The 17,677-nt window shown below is 38.6% G+C and overlaps 1 protein-coding gene across 1 annotated transcript; it reads left to right on the forward strand.

Moving 5' to 3' along the window:
- The first annotated feature begins 1,668 nt into the window (after positions 1–1,668).
- On the forward strand, positions 1,669–17,542 carry hcrtr2 (hypocretin (orexin) receptor 2). Its single transcript, XM_037465531.2, has 7 exons — positions 1,669–2,085; positions 9,532–9,710; positions 11,722–11,965; positions 13,365–13,480; positions 13,571–13,785; positions 14,020–14,141; positions 14,612–17,542. The coding sequence occupies exons 1-7, from the start codon at positions 1,869–1,871 to the stop codon at positions 14,764–14,766; spliced, it is 1,248 nt and encodes a 415-aa protein (XP_037321428.1). The 5' UTR covers positions 1,669–1,868; the 3' UTR covers positions 14,767–17,542.
- Positions 17,543–17,677: the final 135 nt, after the last annotated feature.

Below are 17,677 nucleotides of genomic sequence, written 5' to 3' on the forward strand. Positions count from 1 at the left end.
CAATGACAAACATTGAGAGAGATTTTGCGAAAAACAACAATAGACTGAATATTGATCAAGGCGTTTAGACTTTCTCTTCTTTTTTTCACTAAATTATCAGATGCTCTGGTTGAAATTATGCCCTTTGTGTTGTTAGGGTCGCTTTTGACCCGGTTATAATAATTACTGAAATCATGAGTGCACTGTCAGCCAACACACTGGACTCCTCCCCCAATCATGTGAGCTTTAGGGGATTCTCGTTTTCCTTGTTATCCCCGCATACCTGCACAAAAAAACAAAGACGGGCTTGTCCAGACATGTGAGGTGAATACAAAATAGAGTTGGTGACTTGCAGAGGGGGATTTTTAAAGGCAAATCCCACTGAACTGTTTACTATTTTTTGGGCCCTAACAAATGTCAATGTGTATGAGGGAACAGGAGGGCAGATTTTAGTGTACAACAATTACTGACTGTTTTGCATTCCGTCAGATGTCTCCTGTGTCCTTCAAGATTTGTATTGCTTTTTCATTTCCAATTAATGTTTCCTTTTGTCATCTTCCATCTACAAGAGCATGATTTCTCTGTTGCTTAAACAGAAAAGCATAGTGCAAAACGTGTTTATTCCTAGGCACAATTCCCTTTTCATCAACCTTTATTTGATACAATCTTTAAAATGATCCTTTACCTCCTACCAACACCGAATAATGATCAGCAATCTAAAGCAACTGCTCTTTTGTGAATGTTTTGATGGAATTTGCTGAAGGGCAGTGACAACAAACGCTTCAACCTCAGACACTTCAACCTCAGACACTTTAACTATGTGAGGACCAACTGAACTCATCCACCTTCCCGCACACTGCCGAACCAGGCAGAGACCACGACGTTTACCCTTGTGCACAATGAGGAATAATCCCCACAACCTAATGGCCGACGCAGCGAACCAAGCTCCTCTCTGGTCCTAGTGCAGATACTTGTGGTGGAACCACGCACGGAGCACCTTTCCAACGTCCTTGCAAATTGAACATGAATGAAAACACATTTCAAAACCACAAAACTGGCTACCAAATTTCGTTTTGCATGTTTTGTACTGGCCTTTTACACGACAAACAGGAAAAAATGCCGACAAGAGTTTATTGACAGGAAACCAGGTCCGAGGCCATGACAAATACGGAAAGGACGCATATGGTCATGGTGAATTAAAGGCATTTACAGTTCCAACAGTGAAATAGTAATATGCCCCAGCTTTACTAAATGAGTAGTAATACTTGCATATTTGTAGGCAGGGGCTATCACAGTATACACAACGGGTTGTTGTTGGCCACCAATGTTTTTATATTTTTTTATAATAACAGTGCTGTGTTGACAGCTCAAACAATTTGATCATGCAGGTTAAAAGGATGTGATACGGCCCCAAAACAGTTGTCCACTGAATTCAAAATAGAGAAAGTTGCAGCTCATTATCTTGTCTATTCACTACTACTACATTTGAGCTTGATTTTTATACAAACACTGATGGGGAAAAATACATCAAAATGTATTTTGATAGAAAAATCTCCAGAGCGTTTGATTAACAGTAGAATACGGCATCACATGAGAAAAACAGCTAACATCCGCATTATAATGTGCTCCCAGGCTTCATCCAATCCGATGTGTTTCTCCTCTTGGCTCCGAGAGGGCTGGATCGTTGAGGTGAATGGCTCACAGCTCTGAGATCCGCTGTGTGCGTGTTGGTGAAAGAACATGTGGTCGCGCAGGAGGACGCAGCAGAAACCAGCGTCTCCCTGACGAGGTCCGTCTTGTCTCCGCACTTCAGTGTTGCGTCTTTTCTTTTCTTTTTGTCCGTCTGCAACCTGCGGGGTGAAGGCTCTCGTTTGGAAACGGCTCGGAGGATGTCTGGGGCAGCTGGGAATGTGGATTGCGAGGAATGTTTGTCTTCGGCACAAGTGGCCGAGAGCGCGGAGTCACAACCGCACCCCATCGTGGATGATGACGACGAACTTCTGAGATACATCTGGAGGGAGTACTTACACCCCAAGCAGTATGAATGGGTTCTTATTGTGGCTTACATTATTGTCTTCTTCGTCTCACTCATCGGGAACTCGTTGGGTGAGTTTTAGCCTGTATTCTTCATGTATTTTATATTATTTCTGTTCTCGCGTAAGCTTTGCGGTAAATAGCCAACATTTGTACACTTTCGACAACTTTTTTTTTTAGATTGTGCACGAGCCCAGTGGCACAGGGTAGAAAGAGCGTGCATGCCACGATGGAAAACAAAAGTAGTCCAGATTTTCTTTTGATATTCACTTGCGGCTGCAGAATTTTGAAGGACGATTCATCAGAGCGCGCGCGTGTCTCAGCATCAGAGCGCGCGCGTGTCTCAGCATCAGAGCGCGCGCGTGTCTCAGCATCAGAGCGCGTGCGTGTCTCAGCATCAGAGCGCGCGCGTGTCTCAGCGCGGCTCGAATGCTCCGGATTGGAAAACCACAGACGTGTTTGAAGATACAGATTGGGAAAATGATGGATCACTTATTTCTCACTGTGGAGTGGTGTAAAGGGCTCTCACAGCAACAAATGGGTGGAAACAATTTTGGGGCACAGATCGACCTCGTAATTCACAATACTGTCATTTCTGTCTCAATTTCATCTACTCAATCTGTTTTATTCGCGTATGTTCTAATGTATTTAAGAATGCCACTGACTCACACTGTGAGCCATCTTTAATTATTTTCGCTTATAAACTATAAAAACATGGCCAAATTAATTTCTGTGAAGAACAAGTTGCTGGAATCCAGCTTGGCAAATACGACATTTTAATAATACAGTATATTTCCTCATATTGTGAGATAGAGACAGTGATGCTTGTTAGAATTTAAAAGTTAGTTGAACAATGCATGTGAAAATGTATAGCGTATAAGTCAGTCAGTATTGGTTTTGCACAACATTTAGTTAGTAGTCATTTTAATATCACTATTTAAATTACTTTTTAGTACAACCTCATTCATAGACTAATAATAACTATGAATAACTAATAATGGTTTAGAAATCAAAAGTTCTACAATTTACATTGCAGATCTCATCTAAGTGGGAGTAAACTGCTTGAAAGGAATCCATTAAAAAAATGACTAAAAAACACTATTGACATTTCTAGTAAAAAACTATAATCCCGCAAAAAACTCACAGCAATAATCCATTACGTTTACCTTAAGATTTTATCCAAAGCGACATACAATAAGTGCGTTCAACCAGACCCAGAACAATGAGAATCAAGGAAGCATTTATTTTAGAAAAAGGCTTATGAAGATAAAACAAGCACTTGCCGTAAAAAGTTGGGATTTCAATAAACAAACTCTAATATTGAACACAACAACGTTTTACAACCCAGCAATTTCATATCAAGCTGAAACTGCTGCCGATTCTGTGCGTGTGTGTATAGTATATTTATGTACGTATGTGTGTATATATATATATAAATGAATTGACCTTGAAGTTGATTATATTTCCAACACACGTAAAAGGCTTTAGGGATGCGATCTCACGCTGAGGAGGCTATATTTATTAACTTCTTGAAGGCAGGAACGTTGACTGATATGATGTCTCTGACAATGGCAACGTCAAAAAGCTTTTCCATGATCTTACAGCAAAGAAAGTTCCTTGGCTTTCGTGTGAAGAGCTGTAGAGGTTGAGCAGGTCCAACGGGCCATTGGGGAGGCAATACATTTTTTGTTGTTGATCCTGTTGGAAAATTGGCTTGTAATTCTCAACAAGACCAATTGTTCAAGCAACTGATAGCAATTTGATGCTTTTTGAGCAGACGTACCCATTAAAATCCAAATGAGTGCCCAAACATAAACAATCTGAGAATATGATCAATTAGAGTCCTAACACGTTAACTAACCAAACAATTAACAACATAATTGAATGTAATTGTGTGCAATGAAAGCTAGATGTGCACTGTGCAAGATATACACTATTTTTTGTCTTCTGGACCTTTGCTGTGTATTAATTGAATACATACGTGAATATGCCTTAAAGCAGAAGTCATCATTACATCAATGATGTTGAAATGCTCAACATTGAGGTTCCAGCAACAACCTACTTTGTCCGACCACAATTTGCATTGAGCAGTAAGTGCACATCAGTTATGAGTTATTTTTGTACAGGTGGCTCACTGGGATCTGTTAAGACTTCTGGGCCATAACAAAGAATTTATGTTTTAATTCTATTTCTATGCATCTATTTGGTGTAGCCCAAAATCATAATTCATAAATTTGCTTGAGAAGGCTTTACATTCTGAACACATCTTCTGGCCTGGAACCCTCACATCGGCACAGGGAGAACTCCTGGGATGGATGTTACATGTAAGCAACATAAAAAATGTACAATACGTTCAATGGATATATCAGAAATGATTCAAATATTGGTGGTAGTAAGTTAACTAATTGTTCAAAATCCATAAACCATCAAATCGCTTATTTTACACACAGGGGGGCTGGAGTCTAATTGTTCAAAATGACTACTGATAATGAAAGCTGTAGTGGATGTAGTGGACCAACAATGGTAGTTGTGTCAGCAATAGTAATGTGACTACTACTAATGACAGCAGCAGCTGTCCGGCAGGACCACGGCAGGAACAACCACCGTCCAAATATAACCTCCACCCACAGAAATCTGTGAGGAGAGAAAACACAGAGACTTCAGGGAAGAAGCAAAGTCAGTGATGTGCGTTTATGATGACAGGAATAGTAATGTAACGACAAGAGGGCTGCATTGAGTTCCGTTAGATATTTATGAATCCACATTTGTTTACTTATATTGAATAAATCATTTGGATATGATCAACAAATCTAACCCACATCATGTTTGATCATTTAAAAAAATCAGATTTAAAAATACACTCATTAGTAAAATGTATGCCAAAAATGTTATAATGCTATAAAATGAACAAATGTTGGCAAAAGCATAATGAGAAAATGATTTTTTTTAAACATCTAAACAGCATGAATATTACTAACACTGAAACAAAGCTAAGTTCTGACTTTGAAAAACAAAGCTTTAAAGCCAGCAGCACTGTGGTGTATAGAATAGATCTTTTTAATAAATTATCCACAAATGTACCTAAATGGGGTTTGTAATCCAAACAATTATAATATAAGTTTAGATATTGAGTGGCGAAATCCTTTTGGTAATTCCGAAGAAACATTTGTCAGAAAGTCATTGCTCAATGATAGACGTTAGTGGACAGAGGAGGATTTTAGGAGGGGTTTCTTGCATTGATTGACGCTTTCTTTTTTTTTAGAATGACAGAATGACCCGTTCTAGTAATTACCATGTTGACTCCATCATTCCTTGAAAAACAAATGAAAACCTCTTCTCTTCACATTATACTGCTGACTATACGGTCACCAGGGGTCCTTTAAAATCCAAAGCTTTCAGACCACGCCCGACCCTGTACAGGGTCAACTTACCCCAGGCAATGACCTATGACCTGGCCTGTAAACGCGAGATTACATTTGTCTTTTCAGCATTTCTTTTAACTGAATGTTGAAAGAGACCAAAGAGTTGGTTGTGTATTTCAGGAGAAAGAAAGAGAAGGTCTGCCCCGTAATAATTAAGGATCAGCAGATATCTTGGGGTCTACCTGCAGAGAAAATTAAACCCGGAAAAAGAACGCTGATCCAGTATTTAAAGGTCCGGTTCAAGAATTTCATTCTGCTGCTTCACTGCGGATCATAATTGGATCAATGAGATGGTCAGAAAGGCTTGGCACCCCAGACTCACTTGAGGTCACTGCAGAAAAGAGAACAATGGCGAGTGATTCTGTTGAAGACCATCCATTAGACTCCGAAGCTCATTCAGTGCTCATCATGCTTTACTGAACTTTCTACTGAACAGATCAGAAGGTCCGTTGTTCCAGCATCAGTCACATTGTTTAATGAACACCTTTGGATGTTTCTGATGTAATTCTCACCAGCTATGGTATTTTTTTGTGTTATTTATTGGTGGTAATGTCTTTTGCCTTTCTGTTTCGCACCGTGGATGCCATATCTGTTGTTGTGTTGTGAGTTTTTTTCTGGTGAAAAATTGGTTTGAATTGATAAAGCTGTGGTTTAAAGTTAGGAATTAGACAGCCGTACAGATGCTGCTCTGTAAATGGGTAATTAGACGTAAACACTCAGGTCCACTGGAAACGACGCTGGGGGTAAAAAAAAAAATCGAGAGTCCATCAGCCTCCGCCATCACGTGGAAGTTGAGTTCTACGCAGGCTTAAGCCATGCAATATTTGACAGTTTGGCACTCAGATCAACTTCAACAACACAGCCCATTTAGTGGGAGTAAGCTTGGAAGACTTGAAGGTTGATGAAAGGGGAAAACAATTCTCCAACCAACAAATCTTTTTTGCACTTGACTGAAAGAAAACACAATTTCAGGGGCAAAAACACTGAATATAAACAAGTACAGACTTGTCTGCAGTCAACTGGTACGCACTTTGAAGTTTACCTGATTTGAAGGTTGACTCCGTCTGTGTAGTTTGCCATATAACGGAGATGCCCGTCGCTATGATACCATTTGTTGCATAGTAGTATACGTATAATAGCATATTATAACCGTGAAGCCCAAGGACTTCTTATTATTATTCCTTTGTTGTAACAATTCTACTTGGCAACAAATGTCATGCTGTTGGAAAAACCTGTTTATTTCCCTTTTTAAATCAAGCCGTTGATAAAAAATGTCTCTCTTATTCTGCAATTGACTCCTGTTTGGTTTTGTTTGGTAGATTGGATGTTTCTCGGGAAACACGAGACATTGCTGAACAATGGCACAATGGCGTGGAATTGTTCAGCTGGCAGGCCCCATGCCATCCTCTCCAATCCCAAAGTGTGTCTGTGTGTCTTTGATTAGCCCTGTGGGGGGGGGGGGGCGTTGTCAGGAGCTGGAGGATAGAGGTCGATCCCAGACTGTGGCAATGTGGGATTGCCACTTGTTGCAGTATTTCATGTGCAGCAATCAGCGTAGCGTTCTCTGCATCTTCTCCACACTTCGACCCGGCACTCGTTGCTGAACATACCCTTCCCCTCCATGTCTCAGGTTCCAGTGGTGTGACATTTATTTATTATGTTATTGTAACAACTATATATATGTTATAAAACCATATTGAGTGAACACTTTGTAGTGTGCAGTCTAAATAGCGGTGAAGGACATTCTTCCCTCCCTCACAGCATACATTCAAACTTGTTAGCAGGTAGAGCAGGTGGAGTTAATAACATTGAGAGTAGCACAGATGCACTCATACCGTTAAGTGAACAACCAAGCGATAGCACACTTGTGCATAATAGTCCTACTTCACATTAAAGTTGCAGCATAAAATCCTATAGGCTTAAGTAAGATGGTATTATATGTATACCTGGATTCCTGCAGGAGAGTTTCGGTTGAAACAACAGCCTGTTGGAGAATCCCTCCATCATCCAGGGATGACGGTGATGTGTTTTTTTTTTTTTTTAAATCTGTGGCTCAGAAAGTTGAGATGTGTTCTAACCCCGTCCGTGTTGTTGTGATAACGCCTGCAGCAGCTCGGTGCTTCAGGCAGCGCGGGGAGCTGTGAGGGAGACAGCTGAACTAGACTCCGTCCTTGAACCTTGGCATTTTAGAAAGTTGCCCGTGCTGATCAGATAACGGTACGCCTCGAAAACAAATCATTTCTACTGACGTTATCTTGTCTTTTGATGTAGTGTGTCACAGCCTGGCCTTTTCATCTTGTTTATATAACCCACTGCTGGTCTATGGTATCCCCTCAGCGCTTTAATGTGTTGCTATGACATTTGGGCTTGAAAAACAAAAATAGCAAACATAAGTAAAACTAAATCTGACAGGCGTCAATGAGTCAGTGAACACGCAGCACTAAATTCACAGTGACCTACTAAAGCAGTGGTTCTCAACTGGTCTGGCTCCGGGACCCACCATCACCCCTTTATGACAATCCGTGACCCAAATCGATCGGTCAACGGGAGGGGGGGGGGGGGGGGGGGGGGCAAGGTGGCGCTAGCGTTGTCGAGGGGGGGGGGGGGGGGTGCTTTCGCGTTCTACTTGCCGCGCTGACTGACGGACGACCCGGAAAAAAACCCGACACTCCGCTGCATTTGAGAAAGTCCCTTCAAAATAAAATCACAGGATGATTTTTTTATTTTTTATTTCCCCATGCAAAGGCCCCACTACAAACGGGTCCGCGACCCACCAGTTGAGAAACACTGTACTAAAGAGTCCACTGACAGGTCGATTTAAGGGGTCAGGGTTGGTGCATTGACATGACCCTCATGTCCCTTCCCTTTCTTTTTGGTTCTTTGACCAAGTCATATTCTTTCCTCATTCATTTTCATGAGAATTGAGCCACCCAAACTTGAATCTGATGGCAAATTGACTCCCATCATTTGACATTATTTATTTGTTAGTAGGGTTATGCCCAATCCAATGCTGCTTGAGTTTCCAATGGAGCATTCTCATATGCGCAATTGTATCGATGCCTTGTGAAGCAAGTAAAGCCAAGAACATAATAACAATACAGTTTGACATGGCTCGTAGTGGCTGGATCCACAAGAAAAAGGTTCTTACGGATCAATGAGTAGTACAGAGACACTTTACCCACCTTATTACCCCAATTAGGCTCTTTTGTCTCCTGACAGCACACACTGGTCTCTGTCCTGTGTCTTTTTTAGGCAGTCAAGTGATTCTAACCCTATTCCTCAGCTATGTCCCAGTTACGCATTACACCCAATAAGATTATATATTTTATATTGTATTGTCTTGTGGTGCCCCTCAGGTTAGCGCTTCGACAACATTTTGCTCAACTGCACACAGGACTCAAGTATAATATATAATATCTTAACAATACATTTATTATAGTTGCAAGATGGTGAGATATTTTATAGTCATCAGAAATTGACAATTTCACCTGTGTAAACCTAAAAAAAGAAAAGGTATGCTTTTAAAAATGTGTATTCAATCATTTATTATTATGTTCTTGAAAACAGTATTATGTTCTTGGATTATACATTCTGTGTAATAGACAGATTACACTCTTTCACCCACATTTCACCTTTTACACAATTTTTCAAGAGCTTGAATTAAAGAACAGCAAATATTTTTGAAAGAAAAGATAATTACTACATTCAAACTGCCTTAAGGCGGCTGCTACAGAATACACTGCAGTCATTTAATGTTACATTTTTTAACTTTATTTTTGGAAATTATACCTGCACACTGGACTACATATTTTTCCCGTAACATTTGTGATGGAGCTGCAAGACTGTTGATGATTCTCCTCTACGAATGAGACACTTTATGTTGACGGTCTCAGTACATACGGTCTCATGGTAATATGTAATTGTCTGTATGTATATCTGAATAATTCATATTTAGCCAACAGGAACAAATATGTGAACAAAACTAACATGCATTTTTAATTAAAATTTATAACTGACAGCTTATCTGACGAACAGTAAAATAAATATTCATCTTTATTGAGTCCTTGGGCGGCTTTTGATGGTGCATTATTTTCAGTTTGTTTTGCAGTGGGGAGAAACCGCCACATGCGCACGGTGACGAACTACTTCATAGTGAATCTCTCCTTTGCCGACGTCTTGGTCACCATCATCTGCCTGCCTGCCAGTCTTGTGGTGGACATCACAGAGTCCTGGTTCTTTGGAAACACTCTTTGCAAAGTTGTGCCTTATCTGCAGGTAAGTCATCGATTTTGACCACGATCCAAAGCCCTCAAATATTATAAGTGACCTAAAGCACTTTAGTCATTAAAAAGATGTTTTGCCTCACGGTTTAGTTAACGTTATAAAGCAAACAAAGAAGCGAATTAGGGACATGCAGACCAGCGCTTAAGAGTGAGGAAAAAAGACCTGATCGAGGAAACTAAGCAGAGGCGCCTGGGTAAGAACGCAGGCCCAGATTCCACTTGTGTTGTTTTACATAATTCTTTCTCTGTATTTATGAGCGGATGTAATAATAGATCTTGTTTCAAATCCCATGAGAGGTGCACTGAGTGAGACATTTGATCTCCTCCCAAAGAGATTTAATGCCCTGGGATTGTATTTTATTTTTGTTCCATCGAAGCGTCATCCACCCTGTGCTGAAACAGCTGTCAAGGCCCTATTTGTAAGAACCATAGTTCTTACAAATAGGGACCATACCAGGAAAAAATAATCTGATTTTTATGTTGTTGACTATTTTAAACAGTAGCACCAATGGAAGAAGGCCTGACAGGGAACAGTTAACATACAATGACATCACATTTGAAAATAAGTATCTTTGAGTAATAAAGAGACTATGGCTGCACACAGTGACGCAGAGGTGTGTGTGTGTGTGTGTGTGTGTGTTGGACCAACCACCACTGCCAACTGTTATTTCTGTATGCAATCACTTTTTATGCTTGTTATTACGTACATTTCCATAGGGGCTGCTTGATTGGTAAGCTACTCTCACACTCTGACACTAGAGAAAGAAGCCTCCGGAGGATCATGACGTAACTGATTCGTAAAGGAAATGACAAAAACACAGAATTGTGTCAGGAATTATTTTTGCAGCTTCAAAGTCCTCTTTTTGTAGATGCACTTAATTCAAAATTGTAGTTAACACAATCTTTCAAGTTGCTGTCAACACAAGAGGTCTGGGTGTGCTGCATTATGGAGATTGTCAGGGTGTGTCGAGGGTGCAGGTTGAAGGCAGGCAGGCAGGACTCAAATGCAGGATTCAGATTTTCGGAATGTGCCTTTTATTTTGCACAAAAACTAACAGAGGCCAAAAGAACGTACACCAACAATGACTGACGTTAGACAATGACGCGACAGGGGACAACAGGCACACGGGGCTTAAATACACAAGGGAGTTGCAGGTGATTGGACACAGGTGGAAACACTCAGGCAATCACAGGACAAGGCAGGAAGTGAAGTTAACCCAGGACCACAAGGAACATGAAACTTCAAACTAAAACAGGGAAAGAGACCAAACCATGACAGAGATGGATAAACACTAAGTTGCTTATGATAACAGCGTGCTGGAATTCTCTTTAATATCTGACCAGTTTTATAATATAACGCACATTAACTCTGAAGAGGCTGTGGTTAATTGTGGATATGAATCCATAAATAAATATCTATAACGTATAATGTATGATACCATCAGATGTATTGTTCACTTCCACTCAAACAAAGGAACATATCTCATTGTACTTGGAGATCGGCCCGTCTTGCTTGAGATATCTTGGCCTGATTGAACGGGTTGTAATGCAAAGATTGAAGAAGGATGTTGTCATTGAGGCTTTTTAAATTCTGAAATGTGTCCGTTGGAAAACTCAACACTTGATGGAAAAAACAAAAAATGGAAAAGTAGGCAGTTTTAGATCGGCTTCACCTTCACCTTTAACAGCATGTTTATTGAGTCGACCTACAGTACACACATAATACATACTCTGCTGGTCTGTTCATATCTGAATCCCTTGAGGATGCTCTGAGGAAACTGTCTTAGAAAAGGAGCTAAAAGCCCATCTCCAGCCTTTACACATTTCTCACTGATGTTTAGTGTTTCCCGTAGCTTCTCCAAGGTCTGTACAATTTCACATTCACGTGGTTGTATAATGCGTCAGAGATGCAAACCAAAATTAGAATAATAATCTGTCTTTAGTATTGAAGATAATGTTTTTATCTGTATCTCACTAATGTATCATGCATTTTTTCTCTCCAGACCATCTCTGTTTCTGTATCAGTCCTAACGCTTAGTTGCATTGCCCAAGACCGTTGGTACGCTATCTGCCACCCGCTGATGTTCAAAAGCACAGCCAAGAGGGCTCGCAAGAGTATTGTTGTCATCTGGGTTGTGTCGTGCATCATCATGATCCCTCAGGCTATTGTGATGGAGTGCAGCAGCCTGGTGCCAGAATTAATAAACAAGACCAGCCTGTTCACAGTGTGTGATGAACATTGGGGAGGTTAGTGCTCACAAATGAACAAAGCTTTAACAAACACCGAAGTCCGAAAAGTAGACTTTCACTTAAATTAGCCTTTTGTTTTCCAAAGTGATGCAACTCTACATAGCATAGGATTTACCCTGTGACCTCAAATCTGTGTGTGTGTTTAATGCCATTTAAGCTGCTGTTTAAAATACAAATGATGTGAGCAGAGCACAAAGAGAAAATGCTGCGAGTAATAAATAATACTGTCTTTTCCTCTGCAGTTCATTGGTATTAGTGACTTAAACTATTTTATCTTTTTTAACACGTGAAGCTTGCTCTTTTTTATCTTACTTTTATAATTTCCTCATTCTACCTGACTCTACCTTGTTTTTATTGCTTTTATCATTTTATGTTTTTACTATGAATTAAATGATTTACATTTTATAGTATTTTATGATAAAGAATACTAAGCATATTGCGATATGGATGCATATCTCAGACCAATCATCAGTCAAAAATGTTTCTTAATTGAATAAATCAATGCTGATCCCTATTCATTAAGATAGCTATAGTCATTGTTTTTATAAATTAATAATTGATACACTGAGATTCTATTGATTTTTTTTAACATTAAGATGTTCTTATGACATGCATTCATTTATGAATGTTTTAAACTGACCCAAATTTATTATAATATTACTTCTATGACATTTTATCACTTACTAATCACTTACTAAACAACAATTACTTTCTAAACAGGAACCTTCCGTAAGATACTATAATTCCAAAATTCTCTTATTTTATTTTCCTGATATCATACATAATTGTGAAGAATAATGATAAATTGTTTTGTTCATTCATTTGTTTTGTCAATTTGCTTGCAAGCGTGTTTGTGCAAGCAAAGCTTGTTGAGAGATGGTGAATTAGAAGTATACGTATATAATGTCACGTTTTTATCCATTTCATTTTCTGTAAATGTCAAAGACTTTTTTTAAATTAATGACAGATGGCATTTTAAGGTCATGCAGAATTCAGCAGGCAGCACGTCAAGATTTAAACTTTCAATATTAACTTGTTAAGTAGAAAACCCATTGAATAAGAGGTATCTCCTGTATTTTATTCATTCTATTATATTTATGATTAATCAACCTTTTGTGACTTAAAGCCAACTTCTGATTGCAAAATATTTTCTGTGGACTAATAAACAGCAGCATAAACTGAGTAGTAAATGTGTTAACCTCTGCAGGTAATGACGAATACATCAAATATGATTCCCCTCAATGCTCTGAATAAAAGTGTGAGTGATACATCTACCACCGTGCCATCGTCTGTGCAGTGGAGAGCGTAGAGATCGACAGGCAAAGCAACAATAACTGAGTATGACGAATCTCGTTCACTATCCAGTTTCAATCAAATGTCTTCTTTCTTTCAACAGCTGAGATCTACCCAAAGGTGTATCACACCTGTTTCTTCCTTGTCACATACATTGCACCCTTATGTCTCATGGTCCTGGCGTATATCCAGATATGTCACAAGCTGTGGTGTCAACAGGTAGGTTTTCCAACGCTTCATATTTTCTACACCAGCTCTCACAAAGCCAAGTTTTCAACGAGTGATGTACGGCCCTCATTTAATCCACAGATTCCTGGAAACACATCAGTTTTGCAGAGAAAGTGGAGGTCCATTCAGTGCTCAGCTCCAGCAGTGGGAGAGGCCGTGAGGGTCAGAACCAGCACGGTTTGTGCTGAGATCAAACAGGTCAGAGCCAGACGCAAGACCGCTCGCATGCTGATGGTGGTGCTCTTTGTTTTCGCCGTGTGCTACCTGCCAATCAGCGTGCTCAACGTCATGAAAAGGTAAAAACATCTCAATCCAAGGATCAAAAGCTAGTCCAATTAATATGATAGAAAGGATTTACATTTTCCATTTATTATTCATGTGGTAGTTTCATGTTTAAGAACAACTGTATTTAGTGCAGAATAATTGCTTGTTTTAGCTTTAAAGAATGTGAATTCATTTGAATACTGTTACCATATAATAGCATTAAAAACAAATATCTTAATCTCACTCATGTCACACTTTACCTGCAGAGTCTTTGGGACTTTCAAGAAAACGGACGACAGAGAAACAGTGTATGCATGGTTCACCTTCTCGCATTGGCTCATATATGCCAACAGTGCAGCAAATCCCATCATCTACAATTTCCTCAGTGGTAAGTGTGCAACGCGCCTGCTCATCTTTATCATACCTGTGGGCTCGTTACCGCCCTCTAGTGGACGGGTTGGCCTCAACAACGCACTTTACCAGCTCAAATTGAACATTTTATCATGTATTGTATTGCACGTTCAAAGATAAACTCACATTTGTTTACAGTGTTTGGAGATTTATGGCCATGTCAATAAGATATTCATTACAGCTATTAGTTCATAATGTTACTGCAACAGAAAAAGGCTGTTTTTGATTCAAGGCAAAAAAAACCTTTGTTATTATTGTTATTTATTTGACTATTTGACTTATTTTACTCTACAAACAACATTTTTGCAGCAGCTTTTCCCAGAAAGGGATTTAAAAAAAACTGTCAAAGCGCTGTAACAAAAAATATTATGTATTTCTCTCGCCGTACCCCATGACACCAAACAAAGAATGGTTTCCTGGTCAAACTGTTTCTTTATCTTTCACCAGGGAAGTTCCGTGGGGAGTTCAAAGCAGCCTTTTCCTGCCACGGAGAAAATGAAACTCAGAGGAAGAGGCCGAGAGCGAGTACAGACAGTCGGAAGTCACTGTCAACTCAAGTCAACATGGACAACGTCTCACGCATATCCGATCACATTGTCTGATCTCATCATCCAGGTGGGGCGTTGTATTTACACGTTCATCATTAAGGTGGACATTAACATGTTTAAACATATGAAAAAAGGAATTTGAGTAGCATAAATTAATGTCTCAAAGTTAGAGTTTAATGTTTTTCGCTCTGGAGAACCATCCATCCACTTTTTACAAAGACCTTCTCACCCCTTTTGAAGGATCTCAAACTTACAAAGTCACGTCACACACAGAAACATTTATTTATTATCTATGGACACCAGTTGAATGGTAGGACTAAATATCTGATGAATTTATTTTAGGTTAAGTGAGATCATTTTGACTGCACATGAATACCTTTATTATATTATAAATTCTATCTTTTGTCTGTATGACTTTAAAAGTTCCCAGATTCTGTAATTCTGAGTATTTATTCATATATAGTATATATGTAGTATTTTTATTTATTTTACAACAGAAGGGTAGGTGTAGAAGTTGATGTTTTACAACTAATCACATTTTAAGTGTGTCTACCTCATTAATTAAAATCGGAAGTCATGACAACCAAGAACTTTAATAGACTACACATATACATCTTCAAGAAAAGTTTTTAAAAAAGGGCCTTCACAACAACAGAACTCAAGTATGTGTAATGCTAAAATGTTTGGATATTCATCCTGTGCATAATTGTAATATCAATTTCTTGCCATGGACATGTGACAAGTATAACATTCTGGTCTTAATCAACAACCACAATCGTTTGAGATGAAGGTCTTTGAAGCAAAATCTTGTCAAACTTGACTTGAGCCATCAAGGTAGAGTGTTTTTCTGAATAAGCAAAAAGCTGACATATTCATCTTTAAGAATAAAAGATTAATTTACAGTTGGTAAAAAATCCAGCTGTGAATTTTGCTGTTTAAATTGACTAACTTAATAAGGTGCTGAATACAACTAAAGTCAGTCAATAAACTGCCAGGGAGCAGCTGGCATTAAAGACTGAATGTGCAATGTTTCAGTCTTGAACATGTTTCTCTTTCTTTATAATTGTTACTTGGATTGTGAAACTCAACCACACTCCATTTGGTTCTCGGCTATTTGAGACGTACTGAAAAGTTTCCTCAGAGAATAAACGCACCAGACGTCTGTACGGATTCTCAACATGCATTAATCTCATGAATATTCACTACTAGCACATGGATGCCTGACTGTTGAATAATTGATTGTAAAGGCATCTTATACAACAGCATCTGGGAGCAACCTTAAGGGGAAGTAAACGCACATTTTTAAACATGAGTCTAGAACAAAAGGTACAGTCAAACTTTATATGCCAGCAGTTTGTGGAGGCAGGTATAAAACCACCAAATAGGAGAAAATGTTAAAGCAGCGCCTTTGGGATGTTCATGTAAATCCCAGTGCATTCAAAGAAAATAACATTGGTGTTGGTGGTATAACACCATTTCTGTAATCTTTTACACAGAGAAACTCACACAGACAGCAAAAATGAAGCGAATGAAGACAAAAAATGGATACACTAAAGAAAACTAGTATTAATCATCATTGCATTCCGCAGTATAGTGACTCTGTTAAAACACCTCTTCTCATATAGAGTGTGATCTCTAGTCAAATTAAACTTATCAGCAGCAATGAAAATAGGATTACATGAAGGAATTGCACAAAACAAGAAAAACTATAACAGGAAACCGATGCTCAAACTGTTGGTTTCATTTCTTTTCAGAGACTTGTGGGCAAAACGAAAGTTGATGTCGCTAATTGGCAACATGCTAGTTTGGCTTGATTGCATTATATCTCTTTGACTGTGTATTAAAAAAACAAGATGCTATCCCAAAAGAGCGACTAAACCAAACCCTTGTTTTAACTGAAAACCATGCCGAAATGGGTTCGCAGTAGATGGTAAAACACACCTATTGAAATTCAATTACTACTTGTTTATTTCTAGAGTTTGAAAGCACTGGTTTCTATCACTAATCTGATGTTCTGACTGGATCTGTACAAAATTCTCCACTCCAGTCTTAAAATATATTGCATCAAAAATCTGAGTGTTAAAAATTGTCAATAATGTAAATGTATATTTTTGGATGAAAATGGATTTCCGTAAAATTTCCTCTCTATGTCATTGGCTTGTAATTATTTATTATTTCTGTAGACAAAACGTATTGTATCTAGAAGTTACTGTGTATTTTTTTGGCGGATTTGTTGATAAAAGATCATTTATTAATGGAAATTAATGAATACGATATTTGGATTTTTACAAACTTTTGATGTTCAAGGGTTGTTAAATAAGTAGCTAACTATGAATCCAAATGGTATATTTCTTTAACCTGCAGATTTTGCTGATTTTGCAGATTTTGCAGGTTTGCAGGATTTTATTTAGAATTCGAATTTGCTTGTTTTTGGGTGTGAATGTCCGAAACATTAAAAAAGCATTTTCATTGATATTGCATTTGCGAGACAAAAATAAATGTTGTTCAATGCATTCAACAGGAATCAGGATAATTTATTACCAATATTTGTTGGCCATACAAGGAATTTGAAATGGCTGTTGGTGTATAACATCGGACAGTAAATGAGTGCATGTATGTAATGTAATTTACTTATTAATAATTCCACTGTTACGAGGCAGAGAGTCATCAACTTCTTTCATTATGTGGTCTCAACTTGATATTTTAAGACTTTTTTAGTTCCTTGACATGATGTTTTGGTCCTTGTGAACTTTCAAAATGTGTTTACTAGTTGTTAATTCCTCAGTCATTTCTTCTTCTTCTATTTTATCAATAAAGTATATATAGTTACAGAGTACTAGTATCTTCTGCTGTCTTTTATTCTTGTGTCTAATGTCTCCCAGATAACAAACAGAAAAACCCCACCAATGTACCTGTAACTTTTTGGTGTACATCAGGTATTGGACCAAAGGTTAAGTAAAATATT

The sequence above is a fragment of the Pungitius pungitius genome, chromosome 13 (assembly GCF_949316345.1).
Source record: "Pungitius pungitius chromosome 13, fPunPun2.1, whole genome shotgun sequence".
In the NCBI taxonomy this organism is placed as follows: Eukaryota; Metazoa; Chordata; class Actinopteri; order Perciformes; family Gasterosteidae; genus Pungitius; species Pungitius pungitius.